Source organism: Cyprinus carpio, chromosome B7, assembly GCF_018340385.1.
Source record: "Cyprinus carpio isolate SPL01 chromosome B7, ASM1834038v1, whole genome shotgun sequence".
NCBI lineage: Eukaryota > Metazoa > Chordata > Actinopteri > Cypriniformes > Cyprinidae > Cyprinus > Cyprinus carpio.
The window spans coordinates 29,720,541-29,745,260 of NC_056603.1; the positions used below are offsets into that span (position 1 = coordinate 29,720,541).

The 24,720-nt window shown below is 36.8% G+C and overlaps 1 protein-coding gene across 10 annotated transcripts in view; it reads left to right on the forward strand.

Moving 5' to 3' along the window:
* Window positions 1-24,720, forward strand: part of LOC109056608 (rho GTPase-activating protein 6-like) — a 34,874-nt gene that overhangs the window by 339 nt on the left and 9,815 nt on the right. The window contains exons 1-4 of one of the 10 annotated variants that reach the window (XM_042728294.1): window positions 11,062-11,268; window positions 11,545-11,634; window positions 17,432-17,588; window positions 20,080-20,148. In XM_042728294.1, the coding sequence (XP_042584228.1) occupies window positions 11,614-11,634; window positions 17,432-17,588; window positions 20,080-20,148 (247 nt within the window). In that variant the 5' untranslated portion in view covers window positions 11,062-11,268; window positions 11,545-11,613. Of the gene's footprint in view, window positions 1-506; window positions 1,168-11,006; window positions 11,031-11,061; window positions 11,269-11,544; window positions 11,635-12,325; window positions 13,537-14,619; window positions 14,642-17,431; window positions 17,589-20,079; window positions 20,149-24,720 lie in introns of those variants that run through there. The other 9 variants (XM_042728289.1, XM_042728295.1, XM_042728288.1 and 6 more) reach the window with 9 other exon arrangements.

The window sequence follows — 24,720 nt, forward strand, 5'->3', positions numbered from 1 at the left end:
TTGAAATAGAAATCTCATAAATGAATCTAAAAGTCCTTAATGTCACGTTTGACAATTTAATGCATCCTTTCAGAATCCACATATATATATATAATATATATACATATAATAATAATAATACTGAGCCCATATATATATATATAATAATACTGAGCCCAAACTTTTGAACACTAGCATTAAACCAGAATATATTTTTGAGATGAACTACCTGGGATAATTAAAACAAAGTTATAATAATGAATAAGATAAAGGATTAGATTTGTTGATGAAAACATATTTCATTATAATGATATGACTTTAAGAAAACATTATCTTTACATTTTAAAATCTGTATTGCATTATTTGTAGGCCATTTATGAAAATGCATTAAATGTCTTCACACAAGACCTTAAACATGAATCTTGCAACTTATTTGACAGATTAAGAATATGAATTTTAGAATTATAGACAGATGATAAACTCCCCATAAAAAATTCTGTTTTCAAAAATTGTTGTAGTATTTTAGTCAGATCAAAAACGTCATGGAGCAAAGTTCAGTTATCATACTGCAGTTACTACCAAGATAAAAGCTAGTCATACTCGCACCGACTTGAACCTTCAGACCTTTGTTTTATGGCATGCGCAGTTAAGGAGGTGGGAATGGGAGGATAAGTGGGACCTGATCCCAGCCACCGGCCAGCCCATACTAATGCATTCCCAGTGCTTGCATCAGAGTGAAGGCTGTGAGCTTGTCAAACTCTGAGCTGCCAGTGGCACATTTCCTGTTGTTGACAGGCGAGGAGCACAGCAGAGGCTGCACTGAGCTGCGTGTAAGGACTCGCATTTTATCAGCTGGAGTGCACACAGACACACTCAGAGAGCACCCTTTCACAGGAAGAGCTGCTATCACTTCTCAGATACACAGACGCAGAGGAAGCACTGACACTGAACCTCTTACCAACGGCCCAGAAACAGGAGCTGCTCCACAGATGGACTGACTCCCTCCATCCAGAGTTTGACTGATGAGAACAAGTGGGATCTGCTTTGTTGTTTTCACTGTTTTCACCTGATCTGAGTGTCTACCCAGGAAGTGTCATGGTTTTGTTCTTCATGGGATCGGATAAAACCTCATCTAGAGTCATGCTGCCTGAGGACCCTGTTCGCCAGGACATGCAGTTCTACTATGTGGTGAGTAGGGGAATTACCTACAGTTGTACGCAGATGTGTACAGGTTTTAATGCTGACTCAAGCTGTACAGTTCCCTTCACATAATTATTACATTTAAAAAGTATTGTAAACTAAAGTTACTCTGTTGCTGTCTTATATTTTCCTTCTTAGACTCATATTCAGTAACACATGCTCTCAACCATGTGCCCCTTCTGTAAGCAACCTACATAAGCACTGCACCGCTGAAATATTTATTTCTCTCTCTTCATTTTTCTTAAGAAATGGCGGTAAATATTAATCATTAAAAGCATCAGCATAAACTAGCATTAATACCCCCCTTTTTTTGGTCAACAGCATTGGTAAACATGCTATAAAGTAGGCTGTATACTTCTGCACTTTGATCCATGATCCAGGAACAATTTTTGAAAACTTCTATAAAACTAATATATACTGTTTGTTGTACTTGCACGTTTGAACTAAAGAATCTTAAAATCTTACAAAAAAGTTTCAGTATGTATATAAATGTTCGTAAAAAGAAGCCCCTGTGCACTCCAGTTTGGCTGAAGAGATCGCAGGTTTAGCTCTGGATGTGGATGCCCAGTGGACATTTGACCCCAAATTGCTCCAAAAGATCTGTCCCTGCAATTCACACAAACTATTTCTGCTAAATGACATGTAATGAAGTTTCAGAAGGACGATCAATTCAGAAAGAAGGCTTTGTTTCTTAAGGTTGATTTAATAGGTTCTTCACCCGTTGCGTCAAGCCAATTCGAACAGCGTAAATTTAATTAAACTCGTTGGACGTCACATGAGCTAATGCGCCAATATAGAGTACACACATACTGAAATCTCAGGATTCACGTCAACTGATCTGGTCATTTTGTTGCTCTTGCTGGTAAAATCCTAAGTAGAAATAGTTTAGGAAGTTGCTTTCATGCTTCAAAACAGCGTGCAGTGGAAAAGTACAAAGATTTGATGGATTGGCCAACATCTTGGACAGTGTGCAATATAATGAAGACCATATGCTGTGAGTGTGGGGGAAGGGGTCCCCCTTCTATTTCATCCTGCTGTCAGCTGTTTGCAGATAGCCATCAGTGTTCGTTAGTAGAAATAGGACAGGTGCAAAACCAGCGTTTCTGTAGACATCTGCGCTAATTTATGCACCCTGTCCCACAGCATTTCTGATTGAATTCACATTGTGGCATTGCATTGTAAAGAGCTTTTAGTATAATTAGCAAAGGTAAAACATACAAGAGTCTATTCTCAGAGGAGACAAAACAGGGCCACCAGCTTTCACATACTTCAGAACTTCTGGATAATGATTAAAGTCATTCTCTGGTGCTGCACATTCCCGCAGTGTTAGTCAAGGTAAACAGAAATCTACGAAATCTATCTCAAATGTCAGTACTTGATTAATGAGTGGCTTCTCATCTCCAAATAATGTTTTCTAGATGTGTCATACTTAATGCACATGGTCAAACGTACTTAAAAGCATGGTATGGTAACACTGGAAAACTCTTTTTGCCAACAGGCTGTGTGAGAAAAAAATGCTAAATATGTGCTGGAACATTTGAAAACTCTGCATTGGGGTGTTGGAAGGATTGGAGGCAGGCAGATGAGGATAAGATTGTCTCCATGTGTCCTGATTTATAGTTTGGACCAATAAAAGCAGCATGAAAACACAACACCACACAAGCTCACAATTTCTTGCTTTAAACAGCCGAGCTCTACCTGGGTTACGTTAGCAGGTTTAGTCTCACTGGTCCATTGATTAAAGATGATGTGCTATGTCTTAATACAAGGGTTCCACAAAACTTTTTAGGACCAGTTTAGCAGGTGTAATTTATCTATCACGTTTACTCAAACTTTAGAATATTTTAGTGAAATATGAGGGGGGAAATTCATTCTGTTCTCTTATTTTTTGTTTTCCTTATCATTTTATTAGATTGGGTATGTTTGCTTATCAATTTCATTTCATTATCATAAGGCTTATGGTAAGCCAACAAAAAAGAGGATAAATATTAACAAAGACATGGGTGTGAGTTATACAGACAGAGAGAGAATAAGCCTTATCTTTTATTTCCTGGTGTCTCAGCTTTGCAGTGTAATGTAATGATGCACTGAAACAGAACTTGCAGTTCAGTATATGTTGATTCAGCAGCTGCTCTGATGGATTCAGTGATTTTGTTCAGTGAAGATATTCATCAGACTGATAACTGAGATGGTGGCCAAATGTTTAATGGCAATTTTGCACGCTTGAAGTGTATTGTAAGAAGGGGACGCTACAAAATTTCTAAGCAACAGTCAACCCCTTCACAAAAGCTCTATGCGACGGTTAGGTCAAGGAATTAATTTCAACATTTATGATCATGAAAATTTAGAGTGACAGGTCACGATTCATCTTTATGCTAATGCTGGCTGGAGAGTTCAAGCTCACGTATAAATGTGGGTGGAATATTTTTTTTTTGTCATGTATTTTGCATTTTTCGATAGAACTACACAGTTCATGCTGTAGTTTGTTTTACATTGTAGCCACGTAACACTGCAGGAAACACTGCAGTGAGCTGCATCATGACATGATTTCGCATGAAATCACCAGCACTTTCATACTTTGCAAGACTCACTTTTCCTCTCTTGGTAACCCACAGCTGGAAGTCAAATCAAAATTCACCTTATTTTTTTTTCTAAATGCTTGTTATTGATCCTATTATAAAGGATTCATCCATGCATACGTTTCATGTTTTTATTTCTTTTGACTTTGTAATTTTTATTTCAATTATTTTAAGTCATTCTCCACTGCTCTTTGGTGATGTATGCCAGGTTTCGAATCATTTAGTACAACTGACTGCAAACTGGCATTCAGATCTGAATCCAGTAAACAACTAATGGGTAAAAAGTTGTTGTTGTTGTTGTTTTTGGATAATCCTTTTTACTCGAAACTCAGATGTAAGTCACAATACCGAAGACCTCCCTTACCAAAAAGTAGTATACTTCAAGTTTATTTTATTATACTTAAGTAAAGTTCAAGTATATTTTTAAGTATACTTTATGTAGCAAGTATACAAATATTAGTGTTCTAGAATTATACTTGTAAGTGTACTGTTTCAATGCTCCTTGGGACTAAATTGGCCCACTTTCTAGTGTATAAAAGTATACTTTTAAGTATAACAGTAGCAAACTTTGATTACACAACTAGTTTACCTCTATATTTGTAGTTTGTACTGCAGTTATACTAAAAGTGAACTTATAGGTATACTGAAAGTTTACTAATTAAATACTTTGTCACTTTAAAATATAGTCTCCATAAACTACTAGTTTAGTAGTTTTATAATGCAAGTATACTCATAAGTTTTCTTTAAGTGAACTTTACATCATACTTTAAGAATACTACTATGTCCCTATTTAGGTTTTGTATATATATTGTTATATGAATATCTGAACATACAAAACATCCAAAGCAAGAACAGGGTATCTGCTTGTAAACAAAAACATTTTTTTCTAGCTTCATACATTCTTTTTTTAAACACTTTAATGTGGGTAAGTTTCATAAAAAAATAAAGAAATAACATTTTGATCAAAAAGCTGAAAAGAGACTTGGATTGAATTGGATTCAGAATGATAATCAAAACGTAGATTATTACCTCTTCATCGGTCGACATTTTATTCCATAATGTTACAGTTTTGATGATGTTTGATGTCAGATGTTCGTGTTACATGTGTTAGTATCTGTTGTTTCTTTTTCTTTGTCACTTGTGTTTTCTTGGAAATTCTGTACAGAAGCTGTGTACTAGCGCCCTCTACCGTATAACAATAAAAACACGGATTCTAGGAGCACAAGTATAGTTTAGACTTTTTGTAAGTATAAATCAAGTATACTTAAATGTCATTTTAAGTATATTTCTGAGGATTACATGAAGCCCATTTCTGAGAAGTACATAAAAAGTAAACTAAAAGCATACTTTCCTATTTTTAGTTTAAAAGAAGTATACTAATAGCACACTTTTTTCGTAAGGGCTGTCACTGTTAACTCTATAAGACTTCAAAGCTTGTCACCAGTTTCCTCAGTGAGCAGTCGCATGACTAAAAACATTTCAAGTTGAATGTTTTTTATCATATGATTGATGAACATGAAAGAACAAAGGAGGTTTGACATTCTGAGAACTTCCTTTTCCACCCCTCTTCCTGGTACATTTAATGGTCAAGCCCATTGAAAGGCATTCCCACTAAGTGATGTGAAGACCTCACTGAAGGACACCAATAGCCTTAACAATGATTTTAATTGGAAATAATACTAATTGTATTATCTGGGGGATTTGTGGAAAGGCCACTCTGTGGAATGCAAGTGTTCAAAAGTCTTGCCTTCATTAGAGAATTAAAGCTTAAATCTTCTCTATGATTTGGAATTTGAAGAGCGTGGTCTAAGATGTTGGAGTTGCATCACACAGACGTCAAAAGTTGCCAGAAAGACTTTAAAACCTTGTATCCTCTTGAGAGTTTACAGCTGTTTTGACCATACTTGCATGTATTTGAAGTTTCTAAAATACAAAGAGGGTTTTCTTTTTACAAGTATTTTTATAGACTGTTATGCGCATAATATTAAACCTCAAAGAAAATTCAATCTTCTTTTTTAAAGTTCAGGAACAACATCTTCAGACAACGTGTCACCATCTCATGTCACAAGCCTCTGCAAGTTAAAAGGGAATCATTTTATGTGTTTTATTGAAAAAACTCGATGGGAGTAAATTGGATAGCTAGAACTGAATTTACTTGACCAGCAGAGATAAGCAATAATGAAAGTCAAATGAAACTAGAATGTGTGGGACCGGGGTCAAGAGGTAAACTCATGCATAAATGGAGTGCAGTCAACCAACAGACATCTAACAATCAGTATTACATCACTGGAAGCTGATAGAGAAAACCAAGCATGTGTAAATTGCTATAGCTGATCGATTGACTGATCAATAACAAGCAGAGAGTGCTTATACAGACTATATAGTGAATGCAGCCTTCAGCAATACTGTCTGTCCCAAATGCGATGCCTATATGGTGAGATTGATTGCTATTTCTTCTTGTTCGGAAGGGCTGGTCATCCACATGACATAAATAAATCTGTTACATGATGAAGAGATATATTTGGTTACATTTTCTTGTTGTTTAGTAGATTCTTTTTATGTAAACTGAGTAAGGTAAAATTGGGCTAAATGTTAGATCAAATTACCCCAAATTAAATTTTTGTTGTTGCATGTGATGACCTCGAGGTAGAATTCACAGTTCACAGTGACAAACAGGTGTTTAGGAAAATGCTGTGGTACTTTCTGGTATTTACTGTTTGGGGAGAAAACACTAGCACCACCATACTCAGGGGTATTATTTATTGCGGATGTCAGTCAGTGGTGGTTTCTTCAGCATAATGGAGCAGAACAGAAGAGAGCTGTGACGATGGGTGGAGAATGTCCTGTTTAGAGAAGCATGGCATCTTTGCTGAATGTTTTTGTAAATGGCATTTCCTCTCCATGATCTCTAGGGATCTTTTGAAGAACAGCTTGATGTTATAATAAAGCACAGAAAAGATAAGAGGATTGGAAGGATAAAAGAAAAATGAAATAAGACAAGTTATGACTCATGTTATGCAATCTGTCCTCCTGTAATGGTGAAATGAGACCACACTGGCCCACACACACACCTTGAATTTCTGATTTACTGTGTGACACGACTGATAGAAGCCAAGTGAATCTTTTCTTTTGCAGTGCTGCTCTCTTCAAATCATTATGAACTATGAATTAAAGTTGTCTTAGGAAAGGCATTATCATTTAAAATATAGCACATGCATGCTACTAAAAATTGATTCTTTCATTTTAATGCAAATTAAACTACATTCTGCTACATTGTTTTTGATTAACTGTGATGTGAAGAAAGACTTGACATAACAGAGCTCAGTTAGATGTTAGTGTGGATGTATAGTGTGTATAGATGTGTAGTGTGTGTAATGGTTCAAGTGTTCTATATTTATGTACAGTAGCATCACTGCTGATTATAGTCAGGTTGAATCAGGCGGTACCATATAACCTATAATAATGTTATGTGGAATCTGAGCATTACTCCAGATATTCACTGTTCTCTCTGTTTTCTCTCTTTCCGTTTCCACTATCTGCTGATACACAGCTTCTCATTGCAAGAGAAAATAAACATTGTACCAGCAGCAAACATGGATCATTTCCCCTGTCTGTGACTGTACTGCAACGTGAACATTAGTCATCGTTACCTTCTCCACCTCAGCATGTCTAGACAGAGCTCTGACTCTGCAGAGGACATGATCCATACTGAGAAAAATGAATGAGGGTAGCAAGTAGAACAGGTGAATATCATGATTCATAAGTGATTCATGATTAAGAAAATATTCAGGTTTTATTGCGCTTGAGATGTAAAGTTGTAATTTTTTTAAAATTATATATACATTTATATAGTTTATTTTAATGCCAGAGAAACGTCAGATATTTTGGATGAAATTTATTTTTAATGGTTTACGTGTTGTAGAACTTGCCAATGTTGACCTGTAGTGGGCAGTGCAGTCTATAGCTTTAAATTACAGTCGGCTTCCACTTATTACACTAAACACATGCATTATAACCGATAGCTTTCAGATGCATTGATTTACCAATATTAACTGATGAGTGTGTAAATTCAAATAAATCAGATTTTTTCTTTTGTAGACCATGGGAAAGTATAAATTTAGTATGTATCACTCTTCCCGTATCATCTAAGCATCCGCACCAAACCTGCAAACACTGGATTTTACTCCTGTCTGTTCTTCTGGGATAGGTCTGTTCCTGTTCCTGTCCATCCTGTATCAGGGTCATATGATCATATACACCTAACAGCACTATGTTATGGCCAAAACAGGAAGAGAGCATCCTTGATGTCAGGGTCAGAGGTCAAACAGATGAAACTGAGGGGCATTTCTCTTTTAATGGCCGGATACAAACATTCTCATGTGTATGGAAAACCACTGGGACAGTCATCACCTTTTTTTTTTTTTAGGTAGAATAAAAGTCCAAAGATTTTCATGGTGTCTTCCTGCCAGTGATTTATTAGATCTCCTATAAAAACACAGATCAAAATGAAATGTTGCTGTTTTCTTATTGAAGGACGTCATTGAGGATGAATAGTTTCTGAATCTTACACAGTCCTCCCTAAAATCAGCCAAAAAGGGTTTTTGTTCAACAGCCTTCTTAAGTGATGAAGGCTCTTTTGGCAGTCCTGATGTTGTGAAAACAGTATGATTGTGGATGGATGGTGTATAAGTGATGAAGACATCTGGACTGTATTTTCATCCCTGATGGAGATGGAAGAATCTCCAGAGAGCTCAAGCACATCCAAGCCCTGCAGATGGTAAATTAATGGCAAATCCAAGACATACCGCACACGGCCTCACACCACATTCCAAACGCATTATTCAGAGCCGCACTTTTATCAGCCTGAAAGAATAAGTCTACTATTGGTGGCACTGCAGCTATTTTAGGTCAAAGAGGTCTAGATACCTGTTGGCATGGCACTTGCTTAGCTTACATAGCAGAAGACTCAGAAAAATATCATCTATATCTGTCACTGTCAACATCTACAGTTCTAATGGTTCTTCTATGGCATCGCTGTGAAAACCCCCTTGTTTATTAAGTGTAATCACGACGTCTACCAGCAGGGGCTAACTGCTTCATGCTAACCAGGCCTTGGACCACTTGTTCTTCTAGGTCCATGTTTGTTTATAATAGTTGTTACCTTGTGCTTGTTGGGGACTTCCTGAAGGTGAATGTGTGTCCAGGCTTGAATGAAGACTAGTCCGGATGCTACTAACAGTGCCGCTATCCAGGAGCTCTTTCGCTAATGTGCTCAATCTGTCAGTCTGTCAGCTAGCCGCACAGAAGTACCCTAATAGGATCATTTGCTGAGCCATCAGCCACTGACCAAACAAACATCACAAATATACACTCACCAACACACCACACAGGCGCCACTAGTGGAAATAAATTTAAATGATTACAGATTCAGTTTTACTGAATTTTACAGCATGCATAACGAAGCACCTTGCTCATTCAAACTGCATGGTTTATTATATGGTTATATTATTACTAAGCTAACTGTTTTGTTACCACATTCATGCTAAGAACTATTAAGTTTTGACATAGTGTTAGGGTTAAGTCATGCCTCGCCTAGAGCAAGTGAGTCAGAACTGCAACAGGTGCCCCTTCAAAACAAGCTGGTGCATGCCACTCCTGGCACTTACGCTGACATGAGTGCCTCAGGTTTATGCAAGACCTGATATCCAGCATGATTTGAGAATCATTTTGTGTTTTAATAGAAACAAACCCATTTTTTGAATTAAATTAAAATTAGGGTTGTCAGTTTAACGTGTTAACTTAATTAATTAGTTATGAAAAAATAATGCAATTAAAATAATTTAACGCAGTTAAGGCACTGGCTCCCAGACCTGTACGTCATCTTCAGAGTCTCATTTCATAAAAAAAGGCTGAAAAAGAGGTAACTAGGCTGTTTTGGATTTTCATTGTATGAACAAAAAATACTGAGATGTTTCTCAAATTATCTTTCATAGTTAATGTTAGGCCATTGTAGCCTAAATGTTTATGTGTAATATGTTTTATACTGAATCAAATAAGATATTTCTTTCTAGAACTACTATTTTTAATGTCTACTTGATACTTTCTCATTTAACATAATAGAGGCTTTAAATGATCTTTTGTGGGTAATTTCACAGCGAAATTTAATTTGTGATTCATTTGATTAGTTAATCGACACATCATGTAATTTATTAGATTAAAAATTTTAATTGACTGACAGCCCTAATTCAATTCAATTTTTTTTCAGAAAGGATGGATCAAAGAATGCATAAAAAGTGACAGTAAAGACATTTAAAATGTTATAAAAGATTTCTATGTTGAATAGCTTAAATACTATTATTTTAAACATTCTATTCTTCAGAATTAAAAAATAAAAATAAAAAACTTATTTTCAACATTGAAATATTTCTTTGAAATTTATTTTTCTGAAGGATCATGTGACACTCAAGACTGGAGAAATGGAGTAAATAAATTAAATTTTTTAAATATTATAAAATAGAATATAGTTATTCTAAATTGTAATAATATTTCAGAACATTACTGCGTTTGCTATATTTTTAATAAATGCTGCCTTGGAGAGCATTAAAGCCATAAAAACTGAAAACTATTTCTTCTTCTTCAAAAATAAATAAAAACTCAATCAATTAATATTACCTACCCCACATTTTTGAATGGTAATGTTCACCCAGATTAGAAATTTCAATGTAGTGTCCGACTTTTCCCACAGTATTCCCAGTGTCATGACAAAGACTCTTACAGTATCTTGCCTTCGGCTGAAAGGTTATCATGAAAAAGTGGAATCTGTGTAACAGATAAAATTGAGGTCTGTGAGGTCAGCACAGAGTTGAAAGGTCAAGCTTTATTTGTATGTGCTCATCACGAGGGAGCTAGTTTATGTAAGTATCGTGTGTGTCTGAGATTTATCACTCCACCTTCTCCCTGAAGCCCTCACAACTATAATTATTTTCTTCTTTTCCTTTCCTGCTGTTTCCTCATTATCATGCTCTCAGTTTTTCCTTTGTCCTGACTATTGTTTTCATTTCTGTGAAGAGGACAGGATTTCAACAGGAATGAACTTATGAATACACGGAGAAGGAAAAAGGAGTTGAAAGCCTGCAGTGGGAGGTGGGAAGGGAGGACGGTGCGTCTCCAGTGTTTGTTATGCTGATGATGAGTGACAGTCTGACAGGGGAACTCGTTCAAAGCTCTGCTGTATCAGTTTCAGGCTCCTCCCCCTCTGCTCTACGTCACTGAGTGAGTGTTTATGTGAAGTTTGCTCTTGGCAACCCCGGGGCTGCACTCTGATTTACATGAGTACATGGCAGATGGAGAGGACAGACCTCTCTCTCGCTCTTTATCCGTCTCTGCTTCTGTCTGTCTGTCTCATGCTCGGGTCGGATTGGCTGTACCTGTCTGAAGAGTCTGAGGACATTGCTCTTATTCACAGAGTGTGTGTTTCTGTCAGACACACTGCCCGTCTCCCAGTCTGCAGGTAGAGTGAAAAGTGTGTGTGAGAGTCTGTATGTGAGGTAGTTTTTCAGAGATTGTGGCTGCAGTGTGAGACTATAATGAACGTGTAGAATATATTCAGTGAATATGTAAATGTAATGATTTACAGAATATGCTTGGGGAATAGCGTACTCATAGTGTTTATGATGCCACATGTGATTGTTTGAGATGGTGTACAGTGTGTTTTGTGTTTGTTATGTGAGTGTGGCTAAATCTGGATTTCTCATGTTTAACCATCAGCTACTGCACACTGTTTTAGGTAAACATATACAGTCCTTCCAATGTGTATGTGTACTTCTTGAAGAGTTCAGCAGAAGAGTATGGATTTATGGTGTATATCTACATAAGGGTTTGTGACATGACATTCTTTTTTTTCTTTGTATAGATATGTGAAGTTATTTAAAAATGTATTTCATACAAAACTGACTTGAATACAACTTTTTCTCTTATAAATGTTTTCAGTTTCTGAATTAAGAGCAATTTTTGATATTTTAGTGGTGCTTAAAATATAAAAATAATATTAACATTTTATGTAATTTTATGCCAATTTAATGTACTGAAAAAAAAAATATATATATTATTCAATAATTTTATTGATTTTTTTTGTTTAAAACTCGTACACTTGTATTTAAAGTGCAAAGGTATTCAAGGAAAGTATTTAACTATTTTTATGGGTACATCGCTTGTGCTTAAATCATAATTATTTTTGTAGAAAATCATTTTCAGAAATGTCTGAGATCATTTAAAAAAAATAAATTAAAAAAAAAAAAAATAAATATATATATATATATATATATATATATGTGTGTGTGTGTGTGTTAACATTTGAAATGAGCTGTATTATATAAGTCGCTTTGGAGTATAATTAGTGTGTGTGTGTATATATGTGTATATATATATATATATATATATTTTATATAGCTGTCTCAAGTTACCTACTTTGTCACTGACCCTTCTTTAAAGAGTTACAGTTTTGCCTTGTTTTTACACCATTTTTGGATGATTCTGTGACATCCTTGCATAGGAAACAAACAATAGCAGAGATACAGTGTCTCTTTCTCCGACTAAAACAAGAGCATTGTGCCTGTTTATGAGACTTTACCTCCTCTGAAGTGCTGAAATTTTTTCATGTCAGTTTCAATGGCCTTAAAACATAAAGCAGACCTCACATTCCTTAGGATTCAGTTTTCTTTTGTTGACCTTATCCCATCAGGTACATGAATTTAACCACTGATGAGGCCACCAGACAACATTACACACAGAATGATGAATTTAGATCCTTTGTCTGAGGGAACTTCCTTTAGAAAAAGATACATACTTAACAGTATGCAAAAGAGGGATGCTGCCCTAGTGAAAAGAGCCCTTGTTCAAACCTTTTGGCCTCCTTTGATGCTAAGACTGTCTGAAGTTGTCTAATTGTTTTGTAGCTTAGATATCATCCAGTGTGAGAGCAGATATTGAGTTTGCCTTTTGTTTTTGTTATTTGACACAGTATAGCTTAAATGGATAATTCAGAAGGGCTGACTGCTGCTGTTTTATTTTCTCACATTTTTCTTTCAGTTCTCTAAATGTGCAGAGAGATCAGTCTAGGGTTTGGTGTTGCACAAGAACAGATGGGTTCTCTGTAACTTTCCATTGTATGTACGCTTAGCTGTTTATCTTCTCACACATTATTAGTGCTCACATTTATGCACATTCACATGCATCATGCACACCAAAACAAGCCATTTATGTAAATCCTCAACAGTTGTAGCTGAGACTGAATACACAATAGAAGTTTATCGCTGATGTATGCATATCATACTCGTCACCATCACAAGAATTATCTGATTGTGTTCCTTCAATTGAAACACCAGGATTGTTACTGGCTGAACTCTTATACAAGCACTTGGAAATTATTTAAAAGGGGCATCTGGGAACTATCAGCATGTTTCTAAATACAAGTATTTATATCACAATTCTCATGCGCGACCATGAGCCAGGTTTTAAGGATTGGGAGACAAATATGGTCAGGGCTCAAGAAGTATATGAAGTGGAAATCAGGCAAGAATTCTGAAAAGGAAATAACAGCATGGACTGAGAAAGACTTTTTAAGGAATAAGCTATTGTTTGCTCTGGATGGCTAAGGAAATCTCTTCAAAGGGAAGCAGTTTCACAAAACTGTTTACTGTATTGTTCTATTTCTCGAGCGGTCTTGCAACAATATTTATGGACCTCTGATGTTTTTGTCTGGGTCTTGTCATGCACTCAGGTATGTCTGCACTTGGGTTAGTTGTCTCGGACATGAATGCAAGAACCTGATTTACACATGGACATGTCATAGCAGCCTGTTATTTTCATGTTCCCTGTCAAATAAATTTCTATTTTATATTAGAGGAACATTGTTTCAGCATAATATACAATCAGTAATAACCAATGATGATCCAGATGATTACATTTACATTTACATTTAATCATTTAGCAGACGCTTTTATCCAAAGCGACTTACAAATGAGAACAGTAGAAACAATCAGATCAACGAGAACAACAACGGTATACAAGTGCTATGACAAGTCTCAGTTAGTCTAGTACAGAAAACGTAGCCAGAGTTTTTTTTTTTTTTTTTTTTTTTTTGGGAATATGATAGAAAAGAAAAAAGGTAAGTACTAGTATTAGTTGGTTAAGTGCAGGCGAAAAAAAGATGAGTCTTTAGATGTTTTTTGAAAATGAGTAAAGACTCAGCTGTTTGAATTGAGATCGGGAGGTCATTCCACCAGCTGGGAGCAGTCCAGGAAAAAGTCAGTGAGAGTGATTTTGAACCTCTTTGGGATGGCAACACAAGGCGTCGTTCACTTGCAGAGCGCAAACTTCTGGAGGGTGCATAAGATTGAACTAGTGAGTTTAGGTAAGTTGGCGCCGTGCCAGTGGTCGTCTTGTAGGCAAGCATCAGTACCTTGAATTTAATGCGAGCGGGCTACTGGTAGCCAGTGTAACCTGATGAGGAGAGGAGTAACATGGGCTGTTTTTGGCTCATTGAAGACAACCCTCGCTGCTGCATTCTGGATCAGTTGTAGAGGCTTGATAGTACATGCAGGAAGGCCCGCCAGGAGAGCATTGCAATAGTCCAGTCTGGAGAGAACAAGAGCTTGGACAAGAAGTTGGGTGGATTGCTCTGACAAGAAGGGTCTAATCTTCCTAATGTTGTATAAGGCAAATCTACAGGACCGGGTCGTTGTAGCAATATGGTCTGTGAAGCTTAACTGATGATCCATCACAACTCCTAGGTGTCTGGCTGTCCTGGAAGGAGTTATGGTTGACGAACCCAGCTGTATAGAGAAGTTGTGATGAAACGATGGGTTAGCTGGAACCACCAGCAGGTGATTATGATTTTTTTCTCAGAATTGCCAAACATAAAAAAGACACAGTTATGAGATCACAATTACCTTTTTTATTCTGTTATGGAAATAGGCTTCCATACAATCATGATTATTGCATTGTCCAACTTGTGAACTGCTCTTGTGTAAATATATATTATTTAGGTGTTTATCTTTTCATGGACTGATGGAGCTTCCCACATACAGTCTTGTCTCATTCTCAAAAAATTCTGGTCTCCTCCCTCTATAGGGTCTCAAGATGTGCTTGGGTTAGTAGGGTTTGATTATGGGCTTAGAGTTTTTGTACTGGATATATTTTACAAACACCCTCTGCTGGGCTTTTGTAACTAGTTAGGTTTGGGTCAAATATGGAGGAACCCAAAAATTTAATTTGACCAAAAGTTGGGTTCAAGCAACCCAAGCTTATGATTATGGACTTTACCAGCATGTATATAATTTAGCATGAATCATGACACAAATACATTAAAACTGCCTTTTCTTCATAATTTGAAAAATTACCCAAGAGTCCTGATACATCCTGATAGGATGTGTGTTGTGTTGGTTATGTCTGTTTAGTTTATGAAGGCAAGCGTTTCTCACAAAAACCTTTGTGTCCAGTAAATGAGCACAATACTCCTGATGAATGATGGCGGTTTGGGTTTCAATGGCCTTTGAAGTATGGCGTAATGCTACATGTGTTTTTGTTTTTGCCCTTCCCTTCGTTCCTGACCTTCACTTTTTTTGTTTTAAAAGAAGGGACAGTGTATGTGAGAAAGAGAAGGGCATATGAAACAGAGTTAGGGAGGAGAGGAATTGGAAAAGGACTTTGTGGCTTTCATTGCCCTCAGTCCTCTCTCATCCTCCCAGCCTGAAATCGCATGATACTAATGAACATGTTGCTCAGCCACAGTAGTTTTATGATTTGTTTTTCTTGTAAGTACATCACTTAAATCTTATATCTCAATGATCCTGCAAAAGATAAGGGATGTTTACAGTTCCATAATAAAAGAAAGTATACAATAGCTCAGAATGCATAGCATAAAGAGATTCTCTCAGTAATACCAGTTTCTGCATACATTTGAAATACTGGTATCAACTGCTTGATGGATCTCATGTTGTTTTCACTGATCTTTATTTTCATCCAAATAAACAGAGCACAACCTGTGACCTCTATCCTTTATTTGACACTGGTTGGCATCTTGCGTGACCATGACTTGAGTGGAAATGACCTCCCACGTGGACACAAAGAATCAGATTACAGACACACTCCTGCTTTCAATTAAACCCTAAGATGACAACTCACACATTTGTTTAAACAGTGAAAGACTGGGGCTTTATAACCACAGAATCAGGCTAAATGCCCTCATGTAAGCTCGCTCACTTCTTAATTGTTTTTGGAGACACGGTTTCTAGATTTTGATTCTAACAACTCAATTTAAAGTAATAGTTCACCCAAAAATTTAAATTCTGTCATTAACTACTCACTCTCATATTCTTTCAAACCCGTAAGACATTCCTTCATCTTTGGACAACAAATTAAGATACTTTTGATGAAATCCAAGAGCTTTCTGACCATCCATAAACAGCAACGCAACTATCACGTACAAGGCCTGGAAACTGCAGCTTGTTTGCAAAGAGAGGAACGCACACACATGCACTGTGGTATTGTCGTGAATGCAAATCAAATTCTGACACGAAAGAGAAGAAATTGTTAAATAAAGTTGTTGTTTTTGTTTCCTTTGTGCACAAAAGTATTCTCGTAGCTTCATAAAATTGCAGTTGAACTACTGATGTCACATGGACTATTTTATTGATGTCCTTACTACCTTTCTGGGCCTTGAACGTGCAGGGTCAGAAAGCTCTCGGATTTCTTCAACAATATCTTAATTTGTCTTCAGAAGGTCTTGAAACGATATGAGGGTGAGTAATTAATGAGAGAATTTTCATTTTTGGGTGAACTATACCTTTAAGTCTACTTTATCACATGATACTTTAAAATTGGATATGTTGACTTTCAGGATGATATCTTGCCGTTAAAGAGGACAAGACATTATATTCTGATTTGTTATTCTAGCAGTATTCAAATAAGCATTGAGGTTGATTGGCAGCAAATTTTCTTTCAGTAACTGTTTTGGCTTTTGGTTCTTCTCGTTGTCATCACATCAGATGTGCCAACACATATGACTACTACACACAGGATGTATTCTGTCAGAGGAATTACATTAGGTCAAAAAATGTCCACTAGCTATTGTATGTTTACCCAGTACAGTGCTGCTGCCAAGTCTAAAAGTAGCCGTCCTTGAATCCAAATTAAACTGAGAAGCTCAAATAGTGTTTTTCTCATATAGCATGTTTTAAGTACTTGGACCTTTAAGCTTTTGTGTTTTTAATAACCCAGACAGGCCTTTTAGGGCATGTTTATCCAGGCGTGTTCCTATTAGGGAGAAAAATCTAAAACTATGAATGTCTAAAAATCTCTCTTAAGGACTGTTGGGAGTGATTTCACACCTCTTAACCCCAGCTTTTGCTGCACAATATTTGATGGTCAGTTTGTAAGAGGTGTGCAATGCACTTTAACTGCAGTATAACACTTTCGGCAGGGTAAATCCTGCTCTTGGCGATACGACTTGCTGCAGAATTCCAACTCTGATCAAACACACATGAATCAGCTTCCCTTTAAAATCATAACCAGGTGTCCTCAAGCTGGTCCACAACCAAACTCTGCAAAAAGACCTGCTGAGTCTGAAAGTGATGCGTTCACTGTTTCACTTTTTCTGTCGGTCTCTTTTTTAGGGTGACCATACGTGGGCCACCATGCTGGGGCAGACCGTGAGGCTTCAGCCGGTTTCCATCCAAAGCCTCTCAGAGCTGGAAAGAGCACGTCTGCAGGAGGTGGCCCTTTACCACTTGGAAAGAAGAGACCTAGACTTTAAGATCGGCATCCCTAGAGGTACACCTCCTTGTTGACATATCTTGTTTTGTGATGACTGGAAATCATGCATGACAGAAGTAGTGCATAGATTTAAATAATAAGTGATAAATCGCTTCACATATAATAATCATATCTAGTCACAGTCTAGATATGGTTATTTCAGACAGATGCTTATCGAATTCCCAAGAAATCCATGCAAATATCACATAGCAGTCAATTCAGAGGGATTTCTGAGGGATTTCCGATAGTAAATCTAGCAGATAAAACTTCTGAGAGGTGAAAGTGAGATTTGTAAGATGGAGTACAGCAGTGCCATACCAACAGAAATTGTTGCACACCAGTGTTGGGGTCATGACCCAAAAATAGGTTCCAGGTCACTTCGCCATAGACAGCAAGGGAAAAAACAGCTCTGAATCCAATGAATAAAATGTAATCAACTATATTATCTTGCATAGTTATAAATAGACTTATCTCTCTATTATAGACAGATCTTTTGTTGTTGACGCCAGTCAAGGTATTTAAAAACAAATTCATCTGTCACTTGGTGGAAGCTGCCAAATTAGGCAAATGCCAACATGGACAGATTGCGTGACATGTCCTTATCTCTGAAATCCAAGAACAAAACTGTGTGAAATATAAGACAGTACAACAACAGCCCAGTATTTGTTCCATGTGTTTGCCTTCTGCTGACATTTATGCAATTATAAATTCGTCATTCGTAATATTGTTGAGCCTTTGCAGCTCATCGGAGTTTGTTGGAGAGATCACATTCAATAAACAATATTAATTAACAGAACCATCCCTGTTTATTATTTGATAATGTGAGATGGGATTTTGTTATCATGTGAGAGTCCCCTTATGTCCCACCATGGAAAACCACATTGTTTTATGGGAAGTGGTATTCCCAGCACATACAAGCAGCTCCACATGGTCAGATCAGAGAAGGTCATCCTCTGTTCTCTATAGTGGAGTTTTCAACTGGTCATCTGTGAGAAGACCTCAGCCGGCACTTTAGCTGATCCATGGGGAAGCAGCCACCACAATTTATGGGAATATTTACGGAACATTTTCCTCCCAAAGGAGAATTCTGTCATGTTGAGCCTGGTAGTTTACTCAGCCACTCCTCTTGGAATTATCATCAACGTGTTTGGCAGCTATTTTTGGGGAAGATTAATGTCCTTTGGAGAGTTAAAATTTAAATTTGTGAAATGCACTTAAGCGATGTCATGAGTGACTGACCTCTGTTTGGCTTTGGTTATTTTCTGGTTTGTTTGTGGTTATTTGAAAGTTAAGTACTGTAAACTTTCTGCATTTTGTCTGTAATATTGTGATTCCTAATCTTTCTAAACTCTGGCTATATGCAGCCTGGAGCTGTTGTTTTGTTGTCCTTGTTTTGTTTTAGTCTCTTGCTTTATAAAAGTGGCTCCTTTACTTTGTTTTCAATCTCTGCTTTGGCCCGAAGAGATTATTTATCCTGAATCAGGCTAATATCTCAGCATGCTCTCTGTTTATTCCCCTAATCATCCTCTCTCTGATGGGAGCCGATGGGGGCTTTAGCCCATGATGTCTTGGCGTGTGGGGAGGGTTGGGGGCAGTTGCCATAGAAATAAACTCTCATTTCCTGCAGTCATGGGAATATGACCCCACCTAAAGCCCCTCTACATGTGCTACAACACATTTGTTTTTCTCTCAGATCTCTCTGGACATCTCTACGTACAGAGCATCTTTTAAACCTTTTCCCCTCAGCTCAATAACTCAGACCTCTTCTGATTCAGATTAATAAAAGTATATCTGTAAGTTGAAGGCATGACAAAATGGAACCAACTTATCATCACTCACAGACAGGAAGAGGTTTGAGTGTAAACACGTCTATTGGTTTGAGTTTAAAATGTTGCAGCACTGTGGGGGAGGTTTTAACCTAGTAAAGGGAACAGCTATTCATCACATTTTTTACTGTTCTCCTGAGGGCCGTATAGACAGAGTACATCAGAGTTAGGAGAACACACAGACAAAAGGTGTTTTAGTTTAGCTATAGGCTACTTATTTTCAGCTCCAAATTTGGAAAGAATAGTTGTTTTCTATAGCGAAAATTGAGGATAATTGTGGCTGCGTAGGAAATGCTTCTGCTTCTAATTTTTTTTCCTACTCACAGCTTTAAATAATATAGGTTTTATATAGTGTTTGCTTTGCCAGCTCTGTGTCCATGTTTGGTGCTTAAGAGGTTTCACTTCATTATCAGCCATCTAAATGGAACAGTTTATTTTTGGCAAAAGAAGACTTGTTGTTACATGCATCTGTTTAGGTGTTCGTGTTTTGTACCACTTTTATGTGTTATAAGCATTAGATTTACATTTTTATACAATACTGTTTAAAAGTTTGAGTGTATATATATATATGCGTGTGTGTGTGTGTGTGTGTGTGTGTGTGTGTGTGTGTGTGAGAGAGAGAGAGAGTATTTTATAGATATATGCACAAAAGCAACCATAATCCAGTTTTTTGTTTTCTCCAGAGATTCGTAAGAGGAGGAAATCACTACGGAGAAAGTTTGACTCCTTCTCAAAAGAAAAGAAAGAGCGTGGTAAGAGATGTTTTTATTTCATTTTTCACATATCTTTAGATCTCATGCAGGACTAGAAAGGCAATAGTTTAAGCATAGAAAAGTTTCACCAAATTAAATATAAAAAAAAACTGTCGTCTTTGTAAACAATGAATAAGTTGATCTTCCTCTGAAGTACCTTTCCACCATCAGCCATGTAGCTATGGTACTGCATTAGTAAACTAGTCTGGCTCCATTCTGCATAATTGTCACTTCTCAAGATAGATAAAATAAAGTTCAACTTCCACCCTACTTTTTTTTTGTTGTTGTTGTTGAATATCCCGTTTACTTTTAAATAATGTCACATTATGGAAGTAAAATGGGTTGAGAGTGATGAATTGGATTGTCTTTAAATGTCCTGTGTTTGTCAGGCAGCATTCCTGAGCTCATGCAGTCTTGTAATCTTTAACTAACACCCAACAAGACATAAGTACTTAAATGTTAAGTCTTCAAGTATTCTCTTTTAGATTATTTTAAACTACAAACAAATGATAATGAAACTGCATTTCAATTTCAACTTATGTATTTGTCAACTTACGTAACTCTGTCTTCATGACGTCATTGTTAAACCATTACTACTGTACTTCTAATCGCCATTCTTTGGTGAAGGTGGTGGACAGTGATGGTGAACAGAGAATAGAGATTTATAAATGGCTGTTCGCTCAGTGGATCCTCTGACTCTGGTTGCCAGGGCTGCTTGGTGTGTCACAGTTCTTGCAAATCTCCCATAGGCCTTTAAGACACAAAGCTTTAAGACTTTAAGACGCAAGACAATTTTACATCCCATGTAGCTTTGCTTCTTTGCAATCTGTGCATCCATGTGAATGCATGTTTTCTATGTATTGTGTATTCATCTTTTTGTAGGATCATTTTAGAGGCTAAAATACTAGCTATGACTCACTACTGATACAATCTAAACAATTCTGAAACCATTCCTTCACACTATATAATGTGTAAACAGCAGAACCAGTTTCTGTGAGGATACTCAGCAAACACTTAAGAGTTGTTTCGCTTTAACTGTATGTTAGGGTTTTATTTACACATTTTTTTAAAGTAACTACACCGTTCAAAAGTTGAGGGATTGTACAATTTCTTATTGTTTTTGAAAGAAGTCTATTATGCTTACCAAGGTTATATTTATTCAAACAAAAATATAGTAAAACAGTAATATTGTGAAAGATAAGTACAATTTAAAACATTTAAATATATTTTAAACATACAAATTATTCATGTGATGGCAAAGCAGAATTTTCAGCATCAATTTCTCCAGTGTCCATGATCCTACAGAAATCATTCTAATTATAATATGCACATTTCTTATTATTATCAATGTTGAAAACATTGCTTAATTTTTTTGAGGAAACCATGATGCATTTTTTCAGGATTCTTTGATGCATATAAATTCCAAAAAGATTTACTCTTACTTTTAATCAGTTTAATGCATCCTTATGGAATAAAAGTAGCAATTTCTTTTTACAAATAAATAATAATAATAAAAATCTTACTGACCTCAAACTTTTGCTCAGTAGTATATGTTTAGAACACTTTATTTTGATGGTCCCTTTTTAGCATTCTGTCGACAGTAAGTAACTTTGCTCCTATAAGTCAACAAACTCTCATTAGAGTATTAGTAGACTGTCTGATTAATATCTGTTAACTCTTTATTGTGATGGCATCCCAACATACTGACTATAAGTAACTTTGCAAGTACATGTTAATAATGTACACAGTCATTTGAATAATAATAAACTCATTAGTGCTGAATCAGTATTTAACTTTGCTCTAAGAGCTCAGACTGATCTCAGAGCGGCTCCGAAAGTTGCCGGAGCTAAAGCAGCACTGATTCCTGAGTCAGTCGGATTTGTTTGGCCATGTTCCTGTAGTTCGGCCAAACGCCCGCCACCTGCAACCACAGTCTGGCGCTTGTTTCCAGCTTGTGCGTCAGCTCGAGGTTGCGGACAGGGAGGGCTGAATGAAGGACTACAGAGGTGGATGGTGATAGGGTAGAGGGAGGAATTTATTTAAAGAGGTCTCAATCCCCATATCCATCCAGCTTATCGGAGGACTTGCAGCTAGTGGACCAGACTAACCTGACCCGCCACTAGACCTTTAAGCCCTTGGGCAGAGATAGGAGAAAAGGGATTGTGAGGAGGGGAAGGAGGAGAGAGGATGACAAAACTGCTTTGCTTTTGTGTTACTTTGACAGCCAAAACGGATTAGATGTAACCTCACTGTAGTCCTGTTAGGGTGTTAAAGATGCTATTTAAAAGTGTGCGCTTTACGTATACATCATGTCTTTGTTCCTCCCCATCTACATAAATACTGTAGTAGTTCAATTACATTTAAGCTGCTTTAGAAGAACATGTTAAATAAAGCTTTCTTTGAGGTAAAGCATGAAAGATCCAGTAGAAGAGTTTTTTAAGGTGCTAATACATCTCATGTTTTAATTAGGCTAGTTCTGAAATCATTTAATTAAGTAAACCGTTAAGTAAATCCTCTAAGAGGCTTACTTATACACAAGAGAGGCAAACTTGTAACAGTTGTTTATATATATATTTTTGTTACTTTGTTTTTTTAATGTATTTATTTTTGTTTTATGTATGTATGCATGTATGAATGTATGCATGTATAGTGCTGTGAAAAAGTTTTTGCCCCCTTCCTGTTTTTTTTTTTTTTTGCATATTTGTCACACTAATTTTAATATTACACAAAGATAACCCGAGTAAATACAAATTGCAGTTTTGAAATAATGATTTCATTAATTAAGGGAAAAAAAGCTTTCCAAACCTGCCTGGCCCTGTGTGAAAAAGTAATTGCCCCCTAAACCTAATAACTGATTGTGCCACCCTTTGCAGCAACAACTGCAATCAAGCATTTGTGATAGGTGGCAATGAGTCTTTAACATCGCTGTGGAGGAATTTTGGCCACCTCTTCTTTGCAGAATTGTTTTAATTCAGCCACATTGGAGGGTTTGAGCACGAATGGACGGTTTAAGGTCATGCCACAGCATCTCAATCGGATTTAAGTCTGGACTTTGGCTTGACCACTCCAAAACCTTCATTTTGTTTTTCTTGAGCCATTCAGAGGTGGACTTGCCAACTTGTGTTTTGGATCGTTGTACTGCTGCAGAACCCAAGTGTGCTTGAGCTTGAGGTCACAAACTGACGGCTGGACATTCTCCTTCAGGATTTTCTGATAGAGTGCAGAATTCATGGTTCCAACAATTATGGCAAGTCGTCAAGGTCCTGAAGATGCAAAAGAGCCCCAGACCATCACACTACCACCACCATGTTTGACTTTTGGCATGATGTTCTTTTTATGAAATGCTGTGTTGGGTTTTATGCCAGATGTAACGGCACGCACACCTTCCAAAAAGTTCAACTTTTGTCTCATCAGTCCACAGAATATTTGCCCAAAAGTCTTGGGGATAATCAAGTTATTTTTTGGCAAATATGAGACAAGCCTTTGTGTTCTTTTTGGTCAGTAGTGGCTTTTGCATTTGAACTCTCCCATGGATGCCATTTTATGCAACTGAGGCCTGCAGTTCTTTAGATATTGTCCTGGGTTCTTTTATGACGTCTTGGATGAGTCGTCGTTGCGTTCTTGGAGTAATTCTGGTAGGCTGGCCACTCCTGGGAAAGTTCACCACTGTTCCAAGTTTTCTCCATTTGTGAATAATGGCTCTCACTGTGGTTCGCTGGATTTCTAAAGCCTTAGAAATGGCTTTATGACCCTTTTCAGACTGATACATGTCAACTATTTTGTTTCTCATCTGTTCTTGTATTTCTTTAGATCGTGGCATGATGTGTTGTTCTTTAAGCATGCTTCACTTTATCAGACAGCTTCTATTTAAGTGATTTCTTGATTCAACAGGTCTGGCAGTAATCAGGCCTGGGTTTGGCTAGTGAAATTTAACTCAGCTTTCTAAAATAATGTGGTTAATCACAGTTCTTTCATGACAACTTGAGGGGCAATTCATTTTTTCACGTAGGGCCAGGTAGGTTTGGGCACCTTTTTTCCCTTAATAAATGAAATCATAAATTAAAAACTGTCTTGTATTTACTTGCATTACCTTTGTGTAATATTAACATTTGTTTGATGATCTGAATCTTTGAAGTGTGACAAATATGCAAAAAATAAAAAAACAGGAAGGGGCAAAAACCTTTTCACAGCACTGTATGTATGTATTTATTTATTTACATTTCCAAATAAGTTTAAGCAGTATGTTGATGTGCCATATGTTGAACAGAGCTCTCTAGATTTAATCCCTGTGGGCAGATAAAGATGTTTTCCTCCTTTGCACGAGAAAAGCAAACAGAAGCTACACACGAGATCACAGCACAGGAAGAGTGCACTGAGATACTGATCATATTAAAGCTGAAGATATGTCTGAAACAATATAGTATTTATATGACACTTTCAAGTCATGTAAAAATTGACATCGTGATTTGTGGCCCATAGGTCTTAGAAGTGCAGTATCATTTAAACCTAAAAAGCAAAAACAAGCTACAGGAGACAATCAAAATATTCATTTAAAAAGGACAGTTCACGTAA